The sequence below is a fragment of the Hetaerina americana genome, unplaced genomic scaffold (genome assembly GCF_022747635.1).
Source record: "Hetaerina americana unplaced genomic scaffold, ioHetAmer1.1.p SCAF_1, whole genome shotgun sequence".
In the NCBI taxonomy this organism is placed as follows: domain Eukaryota; kingdom Metazoa; phylum Arthropoda; class Insecta; order Odonata; family Calopterygidae; genus Hetaerina; species Hetaerina americana.
Genome location: NW_027286069.1, coordinates 84,915,639 through 84,928,341, shown reverse-complemented (window position 1 = coordinate 84,928,341; position 12,703 = coordinate 84,915,639). Strand labels below are relative to the sequence as shown.

The 12,703-nt window shown below is 33.0% G+C and overlaps 1 protein-coding gene across 1 annotated transcript in view; it reads right to left on the bottom strand.

Annotated features, from left to right (window-relative positions):
• LOC139687811 (neurobeachin-like protein 1) overlaps window positions 1–11,105 on the bottom strand; it is a 156,633-nt gene extending 145,528 nt beyond the window's left edge. The window contains exons 1-6 of the mRNA XM_071585159.1: window positions 10,932–11,105; window positions 10,308–10,535; window positions 9,930–10,079; window positions 7,089–7,299; window positions 4,316–4,404; window positions 1,173–1,253 (exon numbers count right to left, since the gene is read on the bottom strand). Coding sequence (XP_071441260.1) covers window positions 1,173–1,253; window positions 4,316–4,404; window positions 7,089–7,299; window positions 9,930–10,079; window positions 10,308–10,535; window positions 10,932–10,982 — 810 coding nt within the window. The 5' untranslated portion in view covers window positions 10,983–11,105. The remainder of the gene's footprint in view (window positions 1–1,172; window positions 1,254–4,315; window positions 4,405–7,088; window positions 7,300–9,929; window positions 10,080–10,307; window positions 10,536–10,931) is intronic.
• Window positions 11,106–12,703: the final 1,598 nt, after the last annotated feature.

Genomic DNA, 12,703 nt, shown 5'->3' with positions numbered 1-12,703 from the left:
TTCAATATATTTTAACAGTGAATTTGAATGGAAAATACATTCAAAATTTCAAGAAAAGTGAGCAATCCAGTTATTTATAGTGAAACTATCAAAACAGTAATACATTTCAACACATTTCATATGCCTTTGACAAAATGGCAAACATACACCCAAATTATTCAATCAAATTTCAACCCAAAATAATGTTTTTCTATTTTTTCCTAAGTACTTACTAAACAACTCATATATTTACCATGTGCAGTGCCAAAACAACTGTACACATAAAAATGATATGCTGCTGGACTACAGCAATTTATATCTGGTTATGGAGCACAATAGCATAAATCAGGTACTTTGTTTCTCATCTAATGTACAACGCTATACACATTGCTTTAAAGGCATTTCTATTTCTGTAAAAAGTCACCTATTTTATTTATCAAAAATATAAAACTATAGATACTGCAATGCAATAATTAGCTGTGTTAATTGAAATTAGCAGCTCTATAAGTATGGCTAAGCAATCTAGATGCAAGATATGGGTTCATACGAGTAGTCCTAAAAATTATGCCATGAGTTAAAATATAGTTGCCCTCATGTGGTGAAAATATTATTAAAGATGTGCGTAGACTAATCTCAAAACCATTTAGTTTTCATTTGAAAAAAAATAAATTTCATAAAAAAGGGAGAATACAGTCAGGATGGGACAATAGTTAGAGCAATACATTTAAATGAGGCTCATTTGGTTTTCAATTATTTCATACTAAAATCATTGCAATACGGCGTGCAGTTTACATGTGCAAAAACATGATAAAATATGGCATGCTATTATTCATCACATAAAATTAGACATCTAGTAAAAATTGAAAATATGGTTATGAGACAGCAAAAACTATTGATCATTTTATCCATACCATAAAATGATTCTCAGAAAATAAAAAGAAAACACTTCCACTTTCTTCCTTGAATGTGACAATCTTAAAAAAATGTAACAGCGCATATTAAAATAACTATTGGAATGTAATGGTAAATGCACATAGAAAAACTTGCATTACCACTCTAATTTTAGTGAAAGCAAAGGAGGACTGAGAGATAAAATATGTGCAAAACATGCATTTGGTTCATTTATTTTAAACACATCAAGCTGCAGCTAAATTACAAGTCGCTATCCCAAGCATTCCTACATTTTCACTCACCCCAGTGTACAAGGAATGACTTGTACTTTCTAAACTTTGCCTTCTTTCAACAGCTATAGGTTCTACACATACTATTGCACTCTGAAAATTACAAAGGAAATATTTCATACAATGATAAACACTCAGAAAAATAATCCAAATTATAATTATTACTTGAATGATTGAATACCATTAACTATTCATAACATTATGCAATATTTGGACTATGTATAGCAGTTTCGCATATATCCTAGTCATGTTTGTAGAGCTTCGAGTTTGAATGTTTGAACATTATAAAATTAAAAGCAAAATCAGAGATATAAATGACCTCTACATTAAAAATTTGAAATATTGCTGGAGGTCTAAATAACCTTTTCTATTTTTAATGAATTACATTGAACAGAGAAAACATTTATTTATGCTTGTGACTTTAAATTTAAATGATACCATGCTTTTTCCTAACACAGATAAATCTGTCCATTATCTCAACTGGAATAGTCATCGTTTACACAATCTATGCAATGACTATGCACGGTTTACCCAAACTATGGTTTTACATGAGGTCATGAATAAAATTCTATCATGGCACAGAGAGTAAGCAAAATGCTCACTACCATGATCGCTGAGACAATATTATCAAGATGGCTTGTCCCGTCATTTACTCCCAAATATTTATTACATCATGCCAATTCATTTAGCCCACACAAACATGTTTAAATGGACCGACTGCTACGCTTTAAATTATTACAGGATTGATTAAAGATGTAAGCCTCAATTCAGAGGTAAACATACCATTGTTTCCTCACATGTGAAGGAAAAATGAGCTAAAGGTAAGACAGGTATGCATATAGCAATTTTATTATAATGACAATAAGCAAAATCCTTCATCCCTATAATTAGTAATGGTTCCAAAATTCATCCTCCACCAACAGGCACCAAGCAATTGGGTAAAACATTATTATGATTTATATATTAAATTATTTTCATTAGCCAATTCCATCTTCATATGACACTACTCTAAGTAACAGAGTTGGGAACAATTTGCATCGAGCACACCATCATGTTATGGGTAAGCAGTCCAAAGATAAACATACATGTATGTTACAGGAACAATTTTACCCACGGAAAGGTTTAACTTACCAGTAGTGTTTAGGAAATTACAATTCTAAGCTGCCATTTTCTTATAATGAGTATTGGTTAAGTATTTTCTATTTTTCATTGACATGATTGTTGCTTTGTAACTGATAAAAAACAAATTACTTACAAACAACTTCAAGTTAATAGCATGTAATGCACTTAAATGTACCTTCCATGTGGCCATATACTTATTCAGTTGACAGTTTTTAATGTTAAAATAGGGAGCTGCAAGGCATTCAGTCCCAAACTTTCTTTATCCATTTAACTATTGATTAGTCCAACACCTTTAAAATAATAACATTACCCACACATAAATTACATTAATGTCCAAGCAATGTATGGTTAATACATAGAAAGATGGTAAAAAAAACCTGAATACCCATGGGAAATTTATGTACTGATTTGAAAAATAAACATTCCACGTAAGATGAATGAAAGTATGAAGAAAGTCCTTTAAATAAGAGAATTCTTCTAACATAAGTGACTGCAATTATAAATCATAGTACCAATCAATAACAAAATAAAAAGTAATACTATTCATATATCGCGGTATGCAAGTAAAGGAATAAATTTAACCATGTACAAAGTGGCAATATATTAAAAAATTAATAATATTTATTTACAGCATTCAAAACTTTATGAAACCCTATGCAAACAATATTTTTCATTTGCTGTTAAAATATTGCATTACTCATACTTGAAATGCTTTTTCAATGTACACTAGCAATTGCTTGAAAAATCTGTGAATTACCCTGTGAAGCAGATTTTGAGAAATGGTATCGCTTTAGAGGAAAAACATGGCTCATGATGACTTCAATTGTAAGGGGTGAATGATAAAGAAGTCCTTTTCAGATGACCCCATAAGAACCAATTGGAAGTTGTCAAATCCAGTCAATAAATTCTTCGGATTATTGAAAAATTTTAGATATGATGCATCACAGGGAGGACCAATGCATGTTTCTTGTCTCAAATTGCCCACGTGGAAAGGTAAACCACCAAAGCAGTACACCTGCATGTTGTCAGTAAATTAAAGTGGGACAAGCAAAAATGTCAAATTTTCTTAGACCAATCAGTTTTTACAGTTTTTGGAGTCAGTGGAGAAATGTGTGTAACACCAAGCTTCACTTTTTAAAGAATTTACAGCTGAGCAGGTATTCACCCGAGTTTGCCGGAGTTTATTGAGAAGAGAGGTTTGTTTTAATTGGCAGGGCACTGAGGCAATAACTAATTATATAAAAAATTTATTTAAACCACATATGGTAAAAATAGCTCAAGGGATCAACTCTTAAGATCATTTAATGGCATACCTTGCATAGTTAAATTTGATGCTAGTTTTAGTCTATTTAAGAAAACCCAAAAAAAGTTTTATTGGGGAAGCGACTTGAGTAAATTATGATGTGGTTGATGAATTCTTCAGTTTTCAACTAATATTTTAGTTAACAGTCGCGTAAAACTTCCCACATATGCATTTTTGTTGGCCTCTTTCCACAACTGGACAAAATTAATACAAAAGTTGACAAATTTTTTCAAAAACTTTTAATGAACATGGTTATTTTTAAAATAAAGATTTCATTCAGCATTAAAATATTTCAAATTAATTTATTACATGGTTTAATTTAACTGAAATAAGCCATGGCTATATTCTTTTGCATGCATTCCTGAGCTAAAAATCTGACAGCAACAGACGTTCCACAATTTAAACAAATACAGTCTAAGCACAGGCATATGATTAGAGCATCATTTATTCTGAATATAATTATTATCTTTCCTCGTCTAACCAATTCATTGTTCTAATTTTTAAGTAAGTTTTGATAAGATTCACTGAGCAGCATTTGACTATTCCCTAAAGTCCCTGCAGGGGCCCAGGCAGTACATAGTTTATGGGGTAGCCAGTTCTGATGCTAATAAGAAACTTTTTCATGCAGAAAATGATCTTTTGGAAAGCCAATTTTCTGCACTATGAGCTAGATTACTATGATTAATTTACTATTAATTATAGTATGAAGTATACTATTGACTGAAGTTACCTGTGCTGCAGAAATCGTTCCCCCAAGAATGTGAATGAGATCAGTGCAAAGCCATGGCATTTTTTTCATCATGACTGTCTGGAAACAATCTATAAAAGGGAGACACTTGACAGAATTTACTTTTACTTTTTTTTCCTAAAAATACATTGCAACACCTTTAAATATTTTATTACAGTAAGTTTGAATAATTGCCTAAGGTATCAATTTAAAGCATTAATAAATAATGCCAGTGAGTTAAAAACAAATAAAATAACTTTATTTTAATAATTCAGAGTTTTACATGCCCATAGCATTAGACTTAAATTAATATTCAGGTGCGAAACTTAAAAAAATGTTTATCAATGAACGTTGAGTAGCAATAAATATTCAAAAATTAAAAAGTTACCAGAACTATACTAATGAATTGTAAATATCATACATTATTCCTGATTATATGATAGAAGTTAATATCAGGGGCATTTCAAAGACAATTTAAGTTGATACAGATATTACTTGGCATGGATATACATTGTAAATTTTTGCTTCATATATCACAAAGTAAAAATTTCAGACCCCATATTTCGTTCCATAGTGTTCAATTTCAAGCTCATAAATATTTTCATTACCGTTCACTCTCTCCCAATTTCCTGAATTCTTAATTAAGTTTTGGCCAAATTTTCAGTGCCCGAGCTTCTTTATCATGGGCATCAGACTAGCACCAATCATTAGATTACCTACAATTGTGCTCTCATGAGAAAAGATAACTTTCATCACCATGACTGACATCATATTTTTAGAAGTGAGACATGGTCAAAACTGAAGTAACAGATGAATGCATTCACTCTGAGAAAACATACCTCAAAAAGGTTTAATCAAAATAATTTTCAGTGTACCATGAGAAATGCCACAACCACACATTATATGATGCTGAAAATAAATGTGTAAGAAAATAAAAACTAACATTTTGAAGAGGAAGCACTTAAAAAATAGAATTCTAGAAATAATACTCTTTTAAGAATCCATCACATAATCATATATTCCTTTCTATTTTGAATAGCCAAACTTTGAATGCATACGCTAAAAAAACTATTTATTGGATTGGATGGCTGCTGAGTATTTCTTCTTGACTTTTCCGGGACTTCATAGACCTACACATTAAATTTTATGATACATTTTTATTCAAGTTTCACAAAAAAAATTGATACAATTTTTTTACGATTCTGCAGGTATTATACACACTTCAAGCCTCCATAAAATTGATCATTGATGTGCATGTTATGGCAATAATCTGACTGGTTTTTACCATATTATAAACTAGTTAAGGTAAAAGGCTTCTCTTAATGGAAATTGTGATTTATATGATGAAAAAGAGGAAATGATGGCTGCACACTATCTGGCCTCGAGCCATTAGATTCGTAGCATATGCAGTAAATCATGCACTTTGCTCTCCCTAAAAACTGGGTCTGCTATCATTTCCAAAATAAGGTGAGTGATAGGTAAAAAAAGGGGTGGCAAGAGTCAAAATTTTCCTTGATGCTCCCCACCCCTCTTTTCAGGCTGCTTTGCTAAGAACGGTGGCACATGGGAGGGAAAGTCAAGCCAGAGGAGGGGTGATGAATGGGAGTAGAATAGAAGTAAGGAGGCAGGGCAAGAGAAGTTTGGCGAGCAGAAAGAGTTACTCTAAATTGCCATTTATGAGCATGTAAGCATGGTTTTCCACTGATAGGCTATCTTTTTAAGGTCACAATACCGTAAATAACTGAAATTTTTTAATCATAATCAGTAGTTCACTTTTCACATGACACTCAGACTTTAAAAATTACTTACAGGAGATTTCTGAGCAAATAGGCTCATTTGCTATCTCTGTTCATGAAAGATGGCATAAACCAATATTATTTCTATTAGCATTACTTAGTAGGAGACAAGTGACAGGGTAGGGTGTCCAGGGAATGGAGAAAGGGTGGATATAAACCAGCATCAGCATTACTCTACTCTTAATAAGTACACCAAGGAATAAAAACACCAAGTAATAAAAACACCAAGGAATCAACAGTTAAACTTCCCATCTGACAAATGGTGTATTCACTTTAAGTGCTCTCTACAAAATACTCCTGGTTGAGATCAGGGCACCACTAAAGGATCCTACCACCTCTGAGAGTCAAACCGAGGTCCTTAGGTTGGGAAGCAAGCACATGACCCACTGCACCACCCGTTTCCTGATTAACTCTATTATGAAATATTTACAGGCAAAAGCTTAATTTTTTTAAAATAAAACAGGCAATAAATGATTCCTATCTTAATTTATTGAGCTAAGTATATAAAATTTGCATCCACCAGTAGATTGTATCAATTTCTCACGATTTCTAAAACTTTCCATTGTTTCTCCTGACTTTTCTGGTCAAAAAAAATTCCCTCAATTTTTAAGGGTTTCTGAGTTTTTCCAAAACCATCAGTCACACTATTAAATTATTCCTCCGAATAACATTCACATCAATTTATATCTTTTAAAGTAGAACTGTCTTTTAAAATATCTTTCCATTCTTTAGCAATATGTCATATGAGCCATGACTCTGGAAATACTACACAATAAAAATACCATTAGTATAAAATCCAGGTCAATGCCCTTACCAAAACTTATGCAATAAATTACATAGATTTGAAAAAAGAAAGCTGTTTTGCTCGATTTGATAAATTCTACTGAAGGTACAGCAAAACCTAGTCGTGTCAGTTTGACTAATTGTTAACATTTAAGTGTGACAAGAAGAAAATTTAATGTAGTGCCCTTTCAACATACCATATATAAATGGGATGACCTCCATGTGAAGAAGAGCAGAGTGTAAGGGAAGATTACAAGGATCTGGCTGAGGGCAGCCTTTGATGAAGTCTCTCCATGTCAGGTATGGATCATATAAACACTCCAGGAAACAGCAGAAACGGGACAAAAATTCTGCCCTGGGCACGTGAAGTTGCGCTTTAGCATCATAATTGCCCTCTTCAGACAATTCCTAATGAAAGCAATAAATACAATTCATTAGTAAATAATTAAATGAAAAATAAAATGTACAGTGCTCATCTTTAGGTGCTAACAACTACAGGTTCTACATCCTACTTAACAATAAAGTTTAAAATGCATTTTTTTCACATTCATATTTACTAATGTAGAAACAATCATGTATATATACTAATTTGGAATGGATAACATGTTTTCACATTATATCAGATAAAATTTCCAATCTACTGATATAACTGATGCATAAACTTCTGGAATCTCCGAATATATTCTTTGAAAAAATTACAATTCAATTTCATTCCAAAGATATGTTTGTAAATAACTTTTACACTTACAATGGTGAAATTACATCTTCAGGAACAATTTTATCACATAACCAATCTCTAAATGCGTATTGAAGATGTGCTTGAAGATGAAGATTGAAGATGGGATTGATGAAGTTTTATAAGTGGGAATTTAAGCTTTCTTTAAATGGCATGACCACAATAAAGGCCAATTAAATAGTCATTTTCTAGAATTCTTTATTTTTTTGTATGATGAAGGCATTGAAGCAAAAAAAAAAACTTATTAAAATATATATGTTCTATGGCTGGATGTTAAATTTCATGAATAATAGTATCTCGTAGAGCTTTATCAAACTGTTATTAATTGAAAGTGTAGCTTTTACTTCATACTAGTTTAAGCAAAATATGATTGTCATTAAATAAGTCTAGATGCCTGAATAATCATTTAAGTGTTTATTAGTAGCATTTGGCATTATTTAATGAAATGTACACCCTGACATATCAGAGAATGAAGTGTACGTGCAAATGTTTTTAAAAAATCCTCAATAAACCTGTCTACTTTGTGAAATTATAATTTTATTGATACAACAAATTATATCTCAGGGCATACAAAATTTAGAACAATACAACAGTATGGAGCCAAAAGCCCTTACCAGGACCCAGGGAAATTGGTACATGGGAGGAAAATAATAGAAATTAGTGCCAGAGCATTAAAGAAAGTAAAAATTGGAGAGAGCTGTGAAATGCTATTATGCAAGGCAAATTTGCAGTATGATTCCAAAAAATGTCTCAGACAGCCTGAGCAGTGTCTATTAGTTCCCAGAGACCATCCTAACCTTACATCAAGGATGATCAATTCTGTGCCTCTCTGCATTATTGCAACTGCCTTTCAGCTCTTAACTACTTCTCGAACCAGAGTGGAAAAGGGGACAAGCTCTCCAAATAGGAAGGGGCTAATGGAAGGACATACTTCAAATAATCACTTCTGTGAGTTGGGACTTTGAATAGCATTCCTCCTTGTGCTGCATTATATGGTCACTGCTTCAGTAGTTTGCTAATCAAGTTCCCTCATTCACTGGCAAATAAGAGCAGGCGGCTATTTTCTATATTCAATGGGCCAATTGAGCATGCCTTCCCCTCATGGCACATTACCCATTTAGTTTAACCTCTCTTCCAAATTACACTTGCTAAGCAACTCCTTAATGGTCAATATTTAGTGGAGACAACAACCATTTTCTTAAGTTCAGTTTAAGTCATGCCCCTAATCAAGGCTCACTCCATGGCCAATTACCACTGCTTTCATAGGAATTACCCTCTAATCAAGAGTTCTCATAATATTTTCCTAAGTGACAACAGTCCACATCATTATTCGTACTCTCTCCACCTACTTTAATTTATCATTATTATTATTTCAGAACTTTCAGGTTAGATGGGAAAGTGTGAGATTTATTTTCCTATAGATTCCCACTTTTTTTGTAAACCATGAAATCGACCACAAATGGTGTGATTCAACTGCAATAAATCAATCACTACAGTATTACATCCAACCATAGTAAAGGTTTTCATAATTTTGTGGTAAAGATGATGCAACTAGAATTTGCCACCAAGGAGATTTTATTGTGGCATGGCTTTAGAAGGAATTTGTGGTGAAAAAGGGCAACAGATTTCATTTAGATAAAATTTGATTTTGAATTATGACTACGGAGGGCAATTTGAGAAAAGAGCTTTTATTTTTTGCTTGAGAAAAAAGAGGCATCAAATGTCATTAGGGATTTTATTTAGCTGTATATTTTCACACATGACATTATGAATTATTTTGGAGTGTATTGGTAAAAAAATAATGAAGCATTCGTGATTTCAACAATTTTGGAAAATTTCTTTGCCAAAAAGTTTCAATATGCAAATGATCCAGCACAATTAGAATTTGCCCTTTTTGTGGAGAAGGCTTCTTCCAATTATCATGAAATCAAGCTACACAGAGTACACTCCAATTAGTACCACGCGATACTGTTGCATAGCCACAACCTCCAGATCAAAGCTTTACTCAAGAATTTAAGTTCAAATACAGACAGAAAATATGGATGACAACATTAGATGCACTTTTGAAATAACACCAACTTAAGACCTAACTTGACAGGATGAATAGCCCTCTATCAGCAATACCTTAATACCAATTGCACTGCAAAACTAATGATTCGCTGAAGGCCATTTATGCAAACAAATTCTCCAGATAACACTGTCGTTTGATTAATTGAAATGTGTATTTATCATAATCCAACAGCCACAGTAATATATATTCTAATTCAGACATTGATTAACTAATACGATAATTAATACATACCTTATGGATAACAGCAGCTGCTATTCCCACAATTAAACTTACATATTCACAAGAGGCCACAAATGGTATGTTATCAAAATTGCGGCAGATTATTATTAAACACCTGTTTATTTTCTCCAATTTTTTCAGTCCTTCAACATCCAGCCCATCCTGTAGGTGAAGGCAAATGGGTAGGTTTGTATGAGTTAAGTTTTCAATCAACAAACATAAAATCAATTAAATTCCATTCCCTATTCCTTTAGGTCTAATTCGATTAACACATGCATGACCGAAAATCTCTGGATCTACAGAAATTCGGATCACAGTATTTTAAAAAACAATTTAGCTGTCAAAACGTCTATTTATACAAAAAAGTGGGTATTAACGATCAAGACAAACTTTTTCTGTTTCATCCTTAGCTAAGAAAATGAACTTGGCCAGGGCTGGAAGTAATTCATCGGGAAGTGTAGAGAGATGAGGTCCATCGTCCGGCTTGACTTCAGACGAAGAATGATTCCACATCCACGAAGAAGGCAGTGAGATAGGATCATGATACTCGATATTCAACTGTGACTCCCAGTATGACACAAAATCGTTTATAAAATTGTGAAACGTTTTTTCATCGTTCTGTAAAGAAAAGGTAGAAAATTACATGTTATTTATTAAATAAAATTAGCGATTAAAAAACTGGCAAGCGCTTTCAAAAAATATCCAAGGCGTGCACATCAGGTACTGTTGACGTACACTCTCTCTAATTAAATAATGCGATATTATCATTTCATAGTTACTTTTTTTGCGGGACTACAGCTTAAAACAAAATATAATGAGTTTCAAGAAAAAATCTATTTCCTCGCAAACACACGTATATTAAATAACATTTATCTACACAAGGAAATTATTCATGACATTTCACTTCTCCGATTATCAATCCAGGACAAAAATGGTGCGGTGTTCTCCAATTGAACCAAATATTTTTAATAACCGTAAAAACATATTTATTCAAAATATAAATCAGAATCTTACAGAAGAAATATACTTGGTCCATAAGTCATGAAGGACAGATGGAGTATCCATTTTATTTCGGTCCTTTTATTGCCACCTGATTTACGTCAGCATTCATGTCGCAATTAAATCACCACCGATACATTCTAATGGAAAATAAAATCAAAATATATCAGTGCGCTCTTCCTCATACCAGACTTATCGCACCTGTCACAACACACCGTGCCGTGGGATTCGAAAAACAGAACAGCAGCGTTGGTCGAAATGTTTACAAGTCAGAGCGGTAGTTTGAAAGGAGAATGACGAATGACTAGAACAGATCTTCCTTATTGTGATATAATGGGACACTTAAATGAAAAAATATATCAAATTGTTTAATAAAAGCTGAAATATTGAGCACAAACTTTCTTATAATTTGGAAGTCTCTCTTTTAAAACTAAACTATCTGAATATAAAACCGTGAATCAAAATGCTGGTGAACCATTCTTTAGTATCTATTCTTGCTAATTAAACTATAATAACGCTTATTTTGCAATCAATCAAGTTCTTTTCCTATACTTTGAAAGTAAGTAGTCAGGTAAGTCTGCATATCCTTCAAAAATAAAGAGGAATAGCATTCTTACTTTACATTAGCAGAACGTTACTTATGTGCTGTGATTACAATAAACATTGCAAATTGCTTTTCTTTGTAATATTACTTAACCTGTTGCAATACCAAGAATGGTACACTTAATATTTCTGACTAAATTCATCAAATCATAATCACTGTACAATTGATATCCAAAAGAATAAACCAACTTGTGCCAAAAGGAGGCAAACAATTTCCATTGTGCTCTTGCCTTGATAATATACAGAAAGAAATACATTCAACATTGAATGCACTCAAGGTTAAACGTGAAAGACAGTGGCATTACTCTCACCAAAAAGTGTATGTTACCTCTAACAGTTTTTATATCTAATTAACAAATAACTATTGTAGCCATGTATTTTCTGGATTGTCTTGCTGTAATTATGTGTATCACTATTGGAAGTCTACAATTTTAAGTCAGTTTTCACATGGACACAGCCTGAACATGGCTATACAGGTATTTTGAAGCCTCCACCAGCATAATAGAATCTGACATTCTACTCTACAACAAACCCTTCAATCCTGCAAACTTCTTTCCTCACTTCATTCCATCGAATATGCTTATTCTTTTCCTACCCTTCCTCATTTGCCCAATATTCTTTCCCTCATCACAGTCTTCAACTTCCCATCACCAATCAGAACACTCTAAATTAATCTCTTTCGTCTCCCTTGGATTTGTCCCAACAATCAACCTCTCCTCCTCCACCATACCTGGCACTTCCTCATTTGTTTACCCTTTGTTCCATTTCACTTAAGATAGGTTTTGGGTGGACTCAACTGCCAAATAATTCTCTTCTCTCTCCAAAAAAAATACAACCCAGCATCCTACTCTATAACAAGTCCCTCTTCAGCTCCACTCACTTCCTTCCTCCCTTCATTCCATCTAACACCCTATTACCAATTACCATTTATTCCTTGTTTACCTAAAATTTTCCCCTCTATCCCAGTCTTCAACATTCCACTGCCAATTCATATGCTTTGCATCCATTTTTTCAGTCTCCTTAGAATTTCTCCCAGCAATCCCTCACCATACTTGTCACCGCCTCATTTGTTTTCCTTTTTGACAACTTCACCCTCTCCATCCTTCACTATATAAAAATTTCAAAACCCTCCAGTCTATCTGCTTATCATTTTGCTTCACTAACCATGTTTCTGAACAGCACAA